The sequence below is a fragment of the Acipenser ruthenus genome, chromosome 24 (genome assembly GCF_902713425.1).
Source record: "Acipenser ruthenus chromosome 24, fAciRut3.2 maternal haplotype, whole genome shotgun sequence".
Classification (NCBI taxonomy): domain Eukaryota; kingdom Metazoa; phylum Chordata; class Actinopteri; order Acipenseriformes; family Acipenseridae; genus Acipenser; species Acipenser ruthenus.
The window spans coordinates 5,957,463-5,970,895 of NC_081212.1; the positions used below are offsets into that span (position 1 = coordinate 5,957,463).

The 13,433-nt window shown below is 42.6% G+C and overlaps 1 protein-coding gene across 2 annotated transcripts in view; it reads right to left on the reverse strand.

The window, feature by feature from the left end:
- Positions 1-429: 429 nt before the first annotated feature.
- The window catches only part of LOC131700516 (E3 ubiquitin-protein ligase RNF43-like), an 86,424-nt gene continuing 73,420 nt past the window's right edge, over positions 430-13,433 (reverse strand). Inside the window, exons 3-9 of one of the 2 annotated variants that reach the window (XM_058998209.1) lie at positions 6,087-6,161; positions 5,583-5,714; positions 4,423-4,521; positions 3,776-3,946; positions 3,420-3,522; positions 1,702-2,817; positions 430-1,518 (exon numbers count right to left, since the gene is read on the reverse strand). In XM_058998209.1, the coding sequence (XP_058854192.1) occupies positions 1,475-1,518; positions 1,702-2,817; positions 3,420-3,522; positions 3,776-3,946; positions 4,423-4,521; positions 5,583-5,714; positions 6,087-6,161 (1,740 nt within the window). In that variant the 3' untranslated portion in view covers positions 430-1,474. Of the gene's footprint in view, positions 1,519-1,701; positions 2,818-3,419; positions 3,523-3,775; positions 3,947-4,422; positions 4,525-5,582; positions 5,715-6,086; positions 6,162-13,433 lie in introns of both variants that reach the window. The other variant, XM_058998208.1, reaches the window with a different exon arrangement.

Genomic DNA, 13,433 nt, shown 5'->3' on the forward strand with positions numbered 1-13,433 from the left:
GGCCCGCACACCCGCCACTCCCGAGGAAAGAGTCATATTAATTTGCAAGCACGATCCTTGTCAACATGAAAAACTAAGTAGCAAGGTACATATATCTTTTTTAATTCAGTTAGATATTTTCAGTCAAATTCTTTTGTTAACAATTGAATAAAATAAAATAGCTGCCTTAAGTGAATTACTCCAGCACCCCCCCCCCCCCCTCCCCCAAACACACACACACACACTGATACCATTCTGAACATGCCCACTAGCACTGCATTAGCACAGAGCTGGTGACACAGAGAGGATCACCTGCATAGATCCTTCAAGTAAAACAAAAAATGTTTTGTTTTGTGCATTAAAAAGGTCATTCATATATATATATATATATATATATATATATATATATATATATATATATATATATATATATATATAATGTTTAAAAAAAGAGAAGTGACAAAACTGTAAATTGCCAATGAAATTGATGCACCCCTCCAAACCCCCAAAAAGATCCACTGAATTTGATTGTTTCCTCATTTTTAAGCCTTTTCTTCATCTCCGTGTTTTTAAAACACCCCGGGTACCAAAAGACTTGACAGGGCTAGGGAACTGTGCATCAGAGTTTGGCTATCCTAGGCAGATGAAAGAGCATTTTATAAGTAAAATAACAGGCAGAGGATCAGGATGTGGGATTGCATTGACCTACAGTGGCAGGCACAGCGGCCAAATAAAATGAATAAATCTTCTCGGTCTGGTAGACACACGTTTTGATAAGTGTATTTTTTCAATGTCTGTTTGGCCTTCATACACTAGCCAGATTTTAGGACAATCTTCACTGCTAATGGTCACACTTGGTTGTGAGGAACTAGGACACGCAGTGGCCCATCTCATTGGTCAAGTCTTTCATGTGTATGAAAGATTTTACCTGGTTGTCATTTTGTGAGATTTCCTGCAGCCTGTAGATGACCACAAGCTGGGACAGTCACTTGACTTGAAGGTGCGGCCTTTGGTCACCTACTAGGGTGGTGGGGGGTCCCAATCATGGTCCTGGGTTTCATTGGTCAAAAAAATAAATAAACAAATGTAGGGTCTTGAGGGAGATTTAATTTAATTCAACAGTGCAGAACATGGCTGGACCAGGTAAGATTGTCCTTAAAAAGAAACTGCTAGCGTGCCACGGCATCCACACATATATGCAATGTTTACAGTGAGAAGCCAGCACTAGAAATAGCTGCAGTGTCTCCCTGTCTGGGCCAGTGCTCAGTCAGAATGGTTTACTGGGTTAAAGGGGATCTTTACTTATCATAGTGGGATTTGTATATTACTCTTCCAATCTCCCTTGTGCTACAGATCTCACCATGACAGCCAGGCTTTTCATCACAGCCCACAGAGACAGGACGCCACACCACACAGAGAGATGTACATAGAAAATGTGTCGGTCTGGCTCTGGAAGACTCAACCTTGATTCAACAACTATTTTGCCCTTTAAGGGTTACACTGTGTGCTGACCCATCGTCTCGGCCTCCTCTTCTGATCCTATGGAAAAGAGAAGGTCAAAACGGTAAGCAATGATTATTGTTAGAGAGCATGAAAATAATAAATCAATATATATGAAAAGCGCCGCCTTCATAACTATTGGTTCCCTTCACTTCAGTTTGGAACCAATATGTACAGAGCATCTCAATCTCAACCCTTATCGCCTTTCTGTATTGGACTTACCCTGATTACTGAGCGAGTCTGGGCAGTATAAACAATCTTCCTGTGCTGGCTTGGGCCCCGACCCCCCCCTGCTCTGATCCCTTTCCTCAGGGGGTCTAGACCCCTCCAGCAGAGGCAGCATGGCAGGAGCCTGTCCGTTCTCCTCTGCATCTCGCCCCTCCTCTACTGCTCTTGGTGTTGGGCTCTCCAAAGGGTCGTGCCAGGCTTTGGGACAAGGACACAGGCCGGGTGCGTCGTGCTGCCCTTCAGAGCAGCTTTTTGGCTGGCAGTGGTGCACTTCGCCCACCCTGGATTGTAAACCGTCCGTGACTGGGGACTCGGAGGCACACAGCTCCCTGTCGGAGCTCCTGGCAGGCCTATGGTTGCTGCTCCGGCCCTCTCCATAGTGGTGGTGTCTGTGTCGGTGGAAGTGGACATGGTTGAAAACCTGCTCCTCTGGACAGGAACCAGTCCGATTGACCATGGAGTCCAAAGACCTGGGTCTGCCTCCGCTCTCCATTCCTCCTCCACTCTCACCGCAGTAGACAAAGGGATCGTAGTCACTGCTCAGGGAGCTGCGGAAGGTGGACCAGCTCCCGTAGACGGCTTGGAGGCTGACGTCGGTGCAGTTGAGAACAGAGTCACTGGAGGAGCCGTGACAAGGCCCTGAGCTGGAGTCACTGCCAGGCCCGTCAGCCAGGTAGCCACTTTTCTCTGTCCGAAAGCTGCCCCCCGAGCAGCTCCCGTCGTCCTGCCGGCTGTGCCCACCCCCTCGGCTGTGGTGCCGGGAGTTGGGGGCACTGCGTGGGGCTGACCAGGCTGATCGGTGCAGAGGGGCGCAGGGCCTGCCTTGATAATGCTGCTCAGGCGGAAAAGGGGGCCTGCAGCACATGTTGGTGTACTGCCTGATTGGAAGCCCCTCGCCGTGGCTGTAGCTGCACCTCTGAAGGACTGGTACCAGCTGTCTGTTGGGCAGATACCTGACAGTGGCAGGGTCCAAAGGAGGAGGTGGAAAGTAGCGGCCCATGTGGGTGGGCTGCCTTGGGGCTGAGTGGGGGTAGGGCCGCAGGGGGATGGCAGAGGGGTGCTGCTGCAGGTGTCTCCCAGGGGTGATTTGTCCGGGCATAGATTCTGCCTCTGTAAAAAGAGTAAAACAGAACTCTATAGTTGAAAGCAGTCATTATCGTGAAATAGTAACCGTTATTGTTACTACTGAAAAAAGAATAATAATAAACAAAAAACACAGAACAAAAATCTACAAAACACATTTCACAAGACCGTTTCTTCAATGGTATGTGGAAATGACTCAATTGGATTGCAGGTAATTTATCTCTTGTTTTTAGAAATAAATGCATCATGTGTAACCAGGGAACAATTCAATCTGCTACCGGACGTTTCTGAACCCGCTGATGTGAACTCCCAAATCACAGAAATGTACTGTTGCGTTTAGCTTTTAAATAAAAGCTCAACTCTCTTCTTGATTTGGACCCCCTTGAGTCTCGTCGTACTGGATGTCACTGTGCACCTTTGGCACACGGTCACCTGTTATATCTATTCCTCCATCACAGCAACTGGGACAGAGTAAATTCTCTCCGTTCCAAACACGTACAGTCAGATCACCACGATATTCTTCTGCTGCCAACAGAACTCAATCCCAGTGGCAGATGCAAGACTGGGCTTTGGAAAATGTAATGAAGCTCTACAACTCTTAGTCTCAGACCCTCCCCAGCCACCCTTACCCATTATGTTGTGCAGGCAGAGCGGGCAGGTACGATGCTGGAGCAGCCAGGGGTCCACGCACTTCTTGTGAAACTCATGAAAGCACGAAATAACACGCAGGTTCTAGAGAACACAAAAGAATTGAATTGAAATACACAAATAAAAAAATAATCCAGTTTCCCATTTTGAAAGCTGTTCATGTCATCTATGCCTACGTCAACCCTTCTCTATAACACATCTCTTACACACAAGGTCATCATTTCTGCCTGTGTGCTTATTGGACGTCACAGCTGCAGCTTGGTTTGCACGTTGTCAAACCTGTGTCCGCCCTTTCATGATCAATGGGATTCCAGAACATTCCCCGTCAGAACGGTACCTGTCCATCGGCAAACTCCTCCAGGCAGATGACGCATACAGGGCTGGAGTTGCTGCTGCTGGCAGATTCCCACTTGCCCCTTGACCTCTGGCTCCCCGAGCGGCACTGGGATTTGTACATCCGGGTCTGCAGACGGCTGATGGCACGGATAGTCTGCTGCTGCATGGAATCCTGGGTTTTCAGAAAACAAAACACGAAAGCAAAAGAAAAACAGTTGAAGACTATACTAAATCACAGACAATCTGAGCCTTTCCAGTTAACTATTAGGAATCTATCAGCTTACACCGAGCTAAACACGGAAATATAATTCCACTTAAGAGGCAACAGGAATAAGCTCACCACTATACCAGCTCTTCTACTTAGTCAATAAATGTATTTTAATTGACACACTTCCCAATTGCAAATCTAGCCTGTGTCATTTTGTTGATGTCTGTTGATGCAGAGTCCATGTCAAGAGATTACACAAACACCGTAACATTTTGTAGCATTGCAATGCCAGGATTGCTTTTTTTCCCCCCTATCACCATAAAGTATGTAGGATGCCTTTATGACACAGTGTGTTGATGTTATTTGAACCTTTAGTTGTGTATACAGTACATTTGTAGCACTCGACACAGTTATGCAAATCAAGAACGTTTCCATCTTACCCTGTTCCTGTTCTGTCTACACCTGAAGCGAAAGGCAAAAATCAGGATGATAACCAGCAAGGCAGTAACCACAGTGAGGAGGATCCCAACATCATAGTGCTGCTGGAAAACATTGTAATGACAACAACAGAATTAATTCTGATAGGGCCATGTGGTCCAGTGGTTAAAGAAAAGGGCTTGTAACCGGTTCAAATCCCAGCTCAGCCATTGACTCATTGCGTGACCCTGAGCAAGTCCTTGTGCTCCGTCTTTCGGGTGAGACGTTGTTGTAAGTGACACCCTAGTCTCTGTAAGTCGCCTTGGACAAAGGCATCTGTTAAATAATAATAATAATAATAAATTACTAACTGTGGAATGTAATGCATACTGCTTGCTTTAAATTGCTAAAATGTATTGCGTATAATTTTCAGAGATGTTTGAGCAAGTGTCTTATTCATTGTGTGACGCTGATGAAAAAAGTGAAATCAGGCGTATACAGTATTTTATTTTAGTTTTACTTACATTACATTAGCCTTACATCACCTACTCAGTTCAGGAATACGATAAAATGGAAAATGTTATCGAAACTGTTTGAAGAATGTAACTCTTCTCTGGAAGGTTTCCAGAAGCAAACATTTCCCAGTAGCGCAGCTGTTGTAAATTGGGTGTATGCCACCAAGAAATGTTGCAGTTCTAGATCCAACACATTGCTCACCTGCTGATCACTGCGTTCAATTATCTCAGGAAATCATTTAACCACAGACAATGAGGTAAATGTTTCAGGAACACACACATGCAGGTTTCAGGCCATTTTCAAAGCAAGGCTCAAAGACATTCTGTATTTAGTACTTGGTCAGCAGTGTAGATTGAAGTGGAAGAAGAATATTTTGTAATTTTATAAAATATGAAAATAGTATAAAGACACAATGTAGTTGCAGCTAGAATCCGCTTTTGTTACTTCTTTCTAGTTCTGTAAAAAGTTATTGTTATTCTGTAAAAAGCATGGTGTTTCTGTTTAACGTTTTACAGGAAGGCGACACTATACCTGGTTGTGAAACTTCAAACCTCAATTTGGGTGATTGGTTAAGAAACTGCTAGGAATATGTACCAGGGGGAGGAGCCTGTGTATCAGGGGAGGGGCCTGGTAAATAGGGAGGGGCTGCGAGGGAGACAGTACCCACCCCTTCCTGCTCGAGCCTGACATCGATCTGCACTGTGGCCTCCTGGTTGTTGTTGACGAGCTCCATGAGGGTCTCGGCATCCTTGGCCTGGACCAGCACCACCGGTTTGAGCAGATCATCAGACTGACGCAGCTGCAGGCAATCCAATACAGCACATTAGAGAGACCTGCTCTTAAATAACCTGCACCTAGTTTAATCAATTAATACCCGGCAATCTGCCCAGCATGAAGTCCAATATGTCTGTTTTGGTTCACTGATCAAACGCCCTAAAGCCCCTAGACGAAGCACTATCCTCTGAAGCCTGTATACCACTAATATGCTTCCCCACCGCACGTCAGAAAAAAAGAAACCAGCCCTGAAGTCTTTTCAGAAGCATGTTTGCAGGAATAGTTAGTCAGCATGACAAATAATAAGGCAGAAAATAAGATATTAAAATATCTCTCTATATTTCCTATGTATTTTGTAAGAACCAGCAAGGGTGCAACGACAGGGAAGCGTCGGTACCTTTTCAGCAGCTGTTGCATCATCAGTAACGTCGAAGATGACAGCTTGAGCTCCCCGATCCAATGCCAGGCGTGCCTGTGGGGGGGGGGGGGAGGGGAGAAACACGGGTGAATGGGGTGCAATTCATTCAGAACACCAAGGCAGCCTTCATTCCAACCAGATCCTTCATTACTTAACTGATCCCTGCTTAAGGAACTGGTTGGAACAAATGATTGCAATGGAAGCAATGGAATGGAACTGGAGAGCTCAGGTTGCTACCCCTGGAATACCTGCAGAAGGAAGACAGGCAGGCCACTGGGGGGGGGGGGGGCACTGACTGAAGCATTTGTCTCTCATTGTTAGTTACCTCAAATTTAAAGTGTTTAAAAATAATGCTTTTTTATTGTTTGCTAATTTCTTAATACATTAAATAAAATGTACTGCTTATTTCATGCAGTTCAAAAAGTCATTATTAGTATTTCTTAGAATGATTAAAGTACACACATTATCCAATCCAATGCTACACACACACACACACGCAAAATATATATAGAAGTGTAATTTATACAAAAACAGCACTGTAATCTAATTTCCCACAAGGTGGCAGTGCAGCACTGGCAATTACTGCTTTGGAAGAAAAAAAAAGGTGATGATTTAGAAATGATGTCAAGAGGAAATGTTGTATAAACCCAGCAATTATTGCAGATTAATCAGTAAACACTTCAGACCAGAGTGTGAACCGTTTCAGCCACGCGGTTGCTGTAATACACCCTCCCTACACAGCCCATCCAGCAGCACGCAGGAGATCACAAGCACATCTAGGTAGGAGAACAACTTGTTAAGCCACTGGAGCTGAAGTGTGCATCTCTCTCTGCATTGATAAAGTGACATCAGGTTATCTTAAATAGTAAAACTTACATTTCAGCTCCGGATCCTGTAAAGATTCAAGCTTTCGGAAACAGCGAAATGAGCAAGATGTTTAGATTTCATTTTATTTGATTAAATCGGCTATCTTCAGGTCTCCACAAGAGAGGGCAGCGTACAATCTAAATCGCAATACAACGCTTTTTCAGTGCCACAGGTCATCCATGTGCAGGTAAAGCTTGTGTCTTTAAAGACTGGTCGTCATCAGAAAAGAGGCGGCCACAACCCCTTTGGAGCCCCTTTCATCTGTTTGTCTAGGACAGTTGTACCGGTTTGTAAATGTGGCACAGCGGAAGCCAGACTTGTAAGTAGTGTATAAATAAATACATTGTTTTGAATTTAAGTTTGGCAGTGATGGAACTAACCCCATCCCTGCCAAAACTAAATTCAAAACAATTTATTTACACATATCTACACTATTTACAAGGCGGGCTTCCGCCCTGCCACAGAAATAAACAAAACAGAATTGTTTTTTTATGAAGCATTGGTTTTAAATGAGGCTATGAATGGTTTACTTTGAACAGAACCATATAGCTAACAGTGTGGTCTTGCCCATCAAGGGAGACTTCTACCAGCTGACTAAAAGAATAGATTTGAACCAGCTCATTTGTTGCATAGATTCCACTGGGGATAGGAGCTAATGAAATCCCTATTCCTGTTTCAGTTAGTGAGGAAGTTCAAATTTAGGGCAATTCATCAAGTTCAAATTCAGGACAGATAGCAGCCCCCCCCCCAGCACAATTTAATCAACTAATTACTCTTTGATGTGGAGCATTGTTCTGTCCTTTGTAAGTGAGCCCACCAACAGCTCTGATCAGCAAGAGATATAAACACGTTTAATAGCTTTCCAGTCAAGCAGATCACAAAGGAGTGCACTCAACAGCAGGTAGGGACTCCTCACTGTACGCTAATGTCAGGTCTTGCTGTGATGTAAACAGTCATAATAATGCAGATTCATGGAAACCACAGCCTGGATGATAAACCAGGCTTCTTTTGCTCCTAATAAGGCAGCTCTGATTCCAGGAAAGTACCAGGGACTGTTGATGACGCACTTTAATGGGGTTTGAAGATTGTTTACAAAATAGACATTGGAGTGGTAGAGAAAGGGGAATTGTTTAATCTTTGGTGTATTTCAGGACAGACATGGCTGACAGCCATAATGAGAAATATTTCCAGTTGTGAATAGGGCACTCCACCTTCTATTCAGCTTTTTACTTATTACAGTCTCTAACCTTGACATCAAAATGATCTGGCAAGTCTGGCAGCCTGCTTTGCAGTAGAATGACCTTGTATTCATGTACAGTGCTGTGATAGCCCAGTCATTTTAATATCTTCTTTGTGATAAAGACAGACAGTGTTACACAGGGGCAGAGTGGCGTAATCCTTTACTGCCTCGTTTGTACAATGTTCCATCCCAGCACAGGGCAGTACAGCGCGTCGTCTGAACGGGCTGCTCCTGCTGTGTACTGACAGCATGTGCTCTGGCTTTTCTGTTCCATACCACATCATGGATCGTTATTGCTGTGTTACCTGTTTGACAGTGTGGGCAATAATCCTGACACTATCAGTGCACAAGAGCGGACATTTTGAAAAGCGCTTTGAAACAGACTTTAAATTTATAAGTGTAAAAAGTTGTCAGGATGTTAACAATGAAAATAAAAATTACAGGTAAGTAAACAGTTGTAGCAACACGTGTAACGCTATATTTTTCGCAACTCCGCTACTTACTCTTTATATCACTATTATTAAATTTGGAAAAAAAATATTGTACTCTAACTACTTTTTAGAGCAAACCAGCACATACAAGGGGAAAAAATAAATTAGCTGAATATTTTAATAATACCCAGTATTATTAAAATGTTTTGGTGCTAGGACAGGTGTTTGGACACAGGGTGTACAGCTATTGGCAAAGGTTTTGCATCACCTACAATTTTAGGGTTGAGACATAATTAAAAAAACAACAACAACTATGAACAATTTATTTTTATTTAACATCAAAATTATATTGCAAAATTCTATTGGAAGCTATAATAAAAAGTACAGTATTTCATGTTAGATTTTGAAATGTCAGATTTTTAAATGTGTCCGTTTTTTGTTTAGTACACGGAAAACTACAAAGCGGTATGTAATTCAAATATGTTAATGTAATATTATTCAGCATGTTTCATTCAACTTTAAGAAGCACATTTTTTTAATTATATAGGGGGATGCAAAACTTTTGGCCAGAGCTGTATACAAGGTATCATACAGTACTATAGGTTATGGCTCGGTTTTCTAGAGGACAGCTCCTAAAAACTTGGAGCATGTGGTTTTCAATGAATTATTGCAAATGGATAAGGGACTGAGAAGGACATTGATACAATTAAAAAAATCTTGGCCAAGTTTAACAGCCGAAGACAACTTGCGTCTGCCTTTCTTAATCCAATTTGAAGTTAATCTGTCTCTTTAATGGGCCTCATTGCAGTGCAACGATGATCGAAGTCAACTAGAAAAACATTTCTGTCTTCCTCAGTGCGGTCTTAAGAGTTTTTACACCACGAAGGCACGGTCCCGTCTGCAGGAGTAAGTTTTACATTAGAATATATGCATGGGTATTTGAAGAGAAGTTATGTTAAAACAAAAATAGTCTTCACAAATAATATTGCTGATGATTCTAAAACTAGCAAATGAAAGATAAATGCTTTCAAGAGAGAAAAAGGGGACACTGCTGCTGCCACCCAGCAGAGAGGTTTCAGATTAAAAGGCAGATTGTTATGAGAACTCTGAGCCTGTAATCAAAGAGGAAGAGACTCTGATCTCCACAGGAATGATCCCAACAGCAGCTCCTCCAGGCACTAAAACATCTTACCCACAAGGCTGCTGCTATCACAACACTGAAATCTATCCCAATCACTGACACTGCCTCCAGCACTCTCTCCTTGTGAGATCGGATAGGATCAGCCCAGTGAAAACAACTCAGGATTAATAAAAGCATGTTATACTTCATCAGTAACTCTTGATCAGAACATAGTGATGTGGATCCCAAATAACCTTCAAGACAGCAAAAAGCAAAATCTCTGGAAATGGGCAAGTACAGTCTGTAAAAACATTTTTTTTTTGGTTTGTTTTTGGTTCGGTAACATTATTGGGTATTCTTTCCGAAAACAAAAATCTTGCAAACTAGACTGAAAAACTTTGAGAATCTAGCCCTTATTTAAACGTTTGCCTGCTGTGAATTCTTTCAGTGTTACTGTGCGTATCATTGAACACTTTGCTGAAGATCTGTTTGCGTGCTGTCGAAGACACTCTCTCCCAAGTGTTGAATGCAAACTGAATGAATCCCTCAGAAGACTGTCTGCCTGACAATATCACTCAAATGTGCTGAAAGGTTTGTGACAACCTGAAGAGTGTGCAGTCTGCTAAACAGCAGCCCGTATTTAATTAACTTCAGCTTTTGTAAGCATGTACAGGACATTTCAACTTAACTACAAAAACAGTAATATTCGCTCTACACTAAAATAGGACTGCTTTTGTTTTCAAACAAAGGATATTTCATGTCTTATGGTTCTTCGTTGTCCAGGAACACAGACAGATAAGAGAGTCATTGTTCCTTTATTCAAGTACAGCATATAGTTCCAGCGAAGTGGAACAAAAACACATCAAATGAAGTCATATCAAAGCAATACGTCAGAATCCAGGTATTCATGAGCACTTCATATTTCACTGCTACTCACTACCTGCGATAACATTGCCAACAAAGGTGAGTGGCCACCATAGTCTGCAAGGTGTTTAATAGCACTACTACACTGTTTTATTAATGTTTCTTGCCCTTCATTACTTAACTGGGAAAAAACACACGCAAACATGATATAATGAATAAAATATAAAACATGATATACAAAACCCAACATTTCCCACTAAAGTGTGCTTCTTAATAAAAACGATAAACTTCAAAACAAGGTAAGTTGTTGGTTAGTGTTAGCACACTGCTATGACCCATTTTTAACCTCTTGGTAATGGAGGTTCACTTCAAATTCCTCACTTATGCCAGGCTTGTAGCTAATTTACCTTTATTGCCAATGCTATAATTATTATAAGCTTTTTTGGGACTACACCCAAAAATCACCATTTTGAAGGATCCTTTCGAGATACTGCAGCAGAGCCTAAACACAAAGTCAGGGCCAGTGGAAGGGCAGAAACATTATTCACGGTCAAGGCTGGGAAACAGACAGGCACTTTATAAATAAACCCCACAGGATACAACTGATACAGCTAACGAAAGGCTTTCAGTACATGTTTTGTTTAGTCTTTGCACACCGTGAGTGTAAAGAACATGCTGCAAAATGAGTTAAATTCAAGGTGAAGTTTGGTGTTTAGTCTGTCTTACAAAAAAGGCGCCACATCATGTTTGATAATGTTTTTTAATGAAATGCATACAAGTCCCCAATAAATATTTAGATGTTGAAAACAACACAGCAAAACCTAAAACCAGAAGAGGTAGTCCTACACAAAAAACCTATTTCTCTACAAGAAACCGCCCTCAATTTAAACCCTGTGTGCTATTCTAAGATAGTAGTGATTCAACTTGAAGGGGTTTGAAATTCCACCTTAAAAACGGTTTCACCAGCGATGATCAAAGTTCCACTTTTAACTGAAATCTGCTGCAACCTGCTACCTTTGAACAGTTTCTGTGCTGAAATGACCACTAAATATCAGTTCAGATTTCTCCATTTCATTTGGAACTTATCTCCATGACTGAGCATCTTGCCATCCAACTAGCTCTGGACTGTGGCCAAGACCCCAGCCCCACCCTGTTGCAACTCCTACCCCAGCAGAGCTGAAAGCACTGCCAGCAGTGACAGCAACCCAGCTCTTCAACTGTCCCGCGCACAGCCTTCTATTGAGTGGGATCAGGGTGGGCTTCAACAAAATAACAGCTGTCAGTAACCAATCTACTGATTAAAAACACCAGAGATGACTTCTAAAGGAACGTTAAGCACTAGACTCCCTTTCCAGCTTATACACCCAGCACATCTCCACTCTGGCACGCACTTGCCGATTCTTCCTGAGCAACATCCGAAGAATCCGACCCTTCCTCACCAACTATGCCACCCAGCTCCTGGTCCAGGCCCTGGTACTCTCCCGCCTAGACTACTGCAACTCCCTCCTGGTTGGCCTCCCTGCGTCCGCCACCCGTCCGCTCCAGCTCATCCAGAACTCTGCTGCCCGCCTGGTGTTCTCTCTGTCTCGCTTCGCCCACGCTACTCCACTACTCCGCTCGCTCCACTGGCTCCCGATCACCGCTCGCATCCAGTTCAAGACTCTTGTGCTAGCCTACAGATGCCTTGACCAGACTGCACCCAGCTACCTCCAGACCCTCATCTCTCCCTACACCCCCACTCGACCTCTCCGCTCCGCCTGCACTAGAAGACTGGCTCTACCTCCGCTACGCTCCCCTGCCTCCCGAGCCCGCTCCTTCTCCACCCTTGCTCCGCAGTGGTGGAACGACCTTCCTACAGATGTCAGGACTGCCCAGTCCCTGACCACATTCCGGCGCCTCCTTAAGACTCACCTCTTCAAACAGCACCTGTAGAACTCCTCTGTTGTATCCTGGGACACTATCACCCTTCATTTAAATGTGCTTTATTTTGCTCTTATCTGCCCCCTATTTTACTGCATTTAATCCTGTACTTCAGAATATTGTAATCTGCCAAGTGTTTAACCTGTAGTATTTTGTACTTAATCATATCCTGATGTAACTATCACTATTTACTCATATCCTGATGTAACTATCACTATTATCTGCTGTATTATTGAATTGTGGTTTGTCACACTTGAACAAAAATTATTGTATTTCTTGCTCTTATTGTATTACTTGTATTGTAACACTTGAATGTATTTGTATTTGCTTGCGATAGTAAGTTGCCCTGGATAAGGGCGTCTGCTAAGAAATAAATAATAATAATAAATAATAATAATAATAATAATAATAATAATACACACGAAGTCAGGAGTTCACCAACTGCCATAAACTGTGAATGATTTTTAAAAATGTTCCATGAGTATAAAATACATGCCATAATACATGTATACAGCATAGTGGAACTCTAGTGTTTCTGTGAGAACCAGACATGTGAGGGTTTAAAGTATTCAGCCAGGCATTTTCAATAAGCTACACAAACTCAAAATTACACTGTAAAAGAACCTCCCGTCTCTCTAAATCTCAAACCTACAATAATGTTTTCAGTGAAAACAGCAGAGAATGCAATCAGAGCTACTTGCTGGGGTTTCCTACGCAAGAGATAACTCTACTGTAATTACTATTTACAAAGGAATAACTTATCCCTGTAATTTCTTTTATCACTATGTTTGAATGTTTATGAGGTACCTTCAACGCATATAAAAAAATGAGTGTTGTCAATTGTTCATACCTCTTATTAGCACTGAAATGGAGGTAACTGTAGA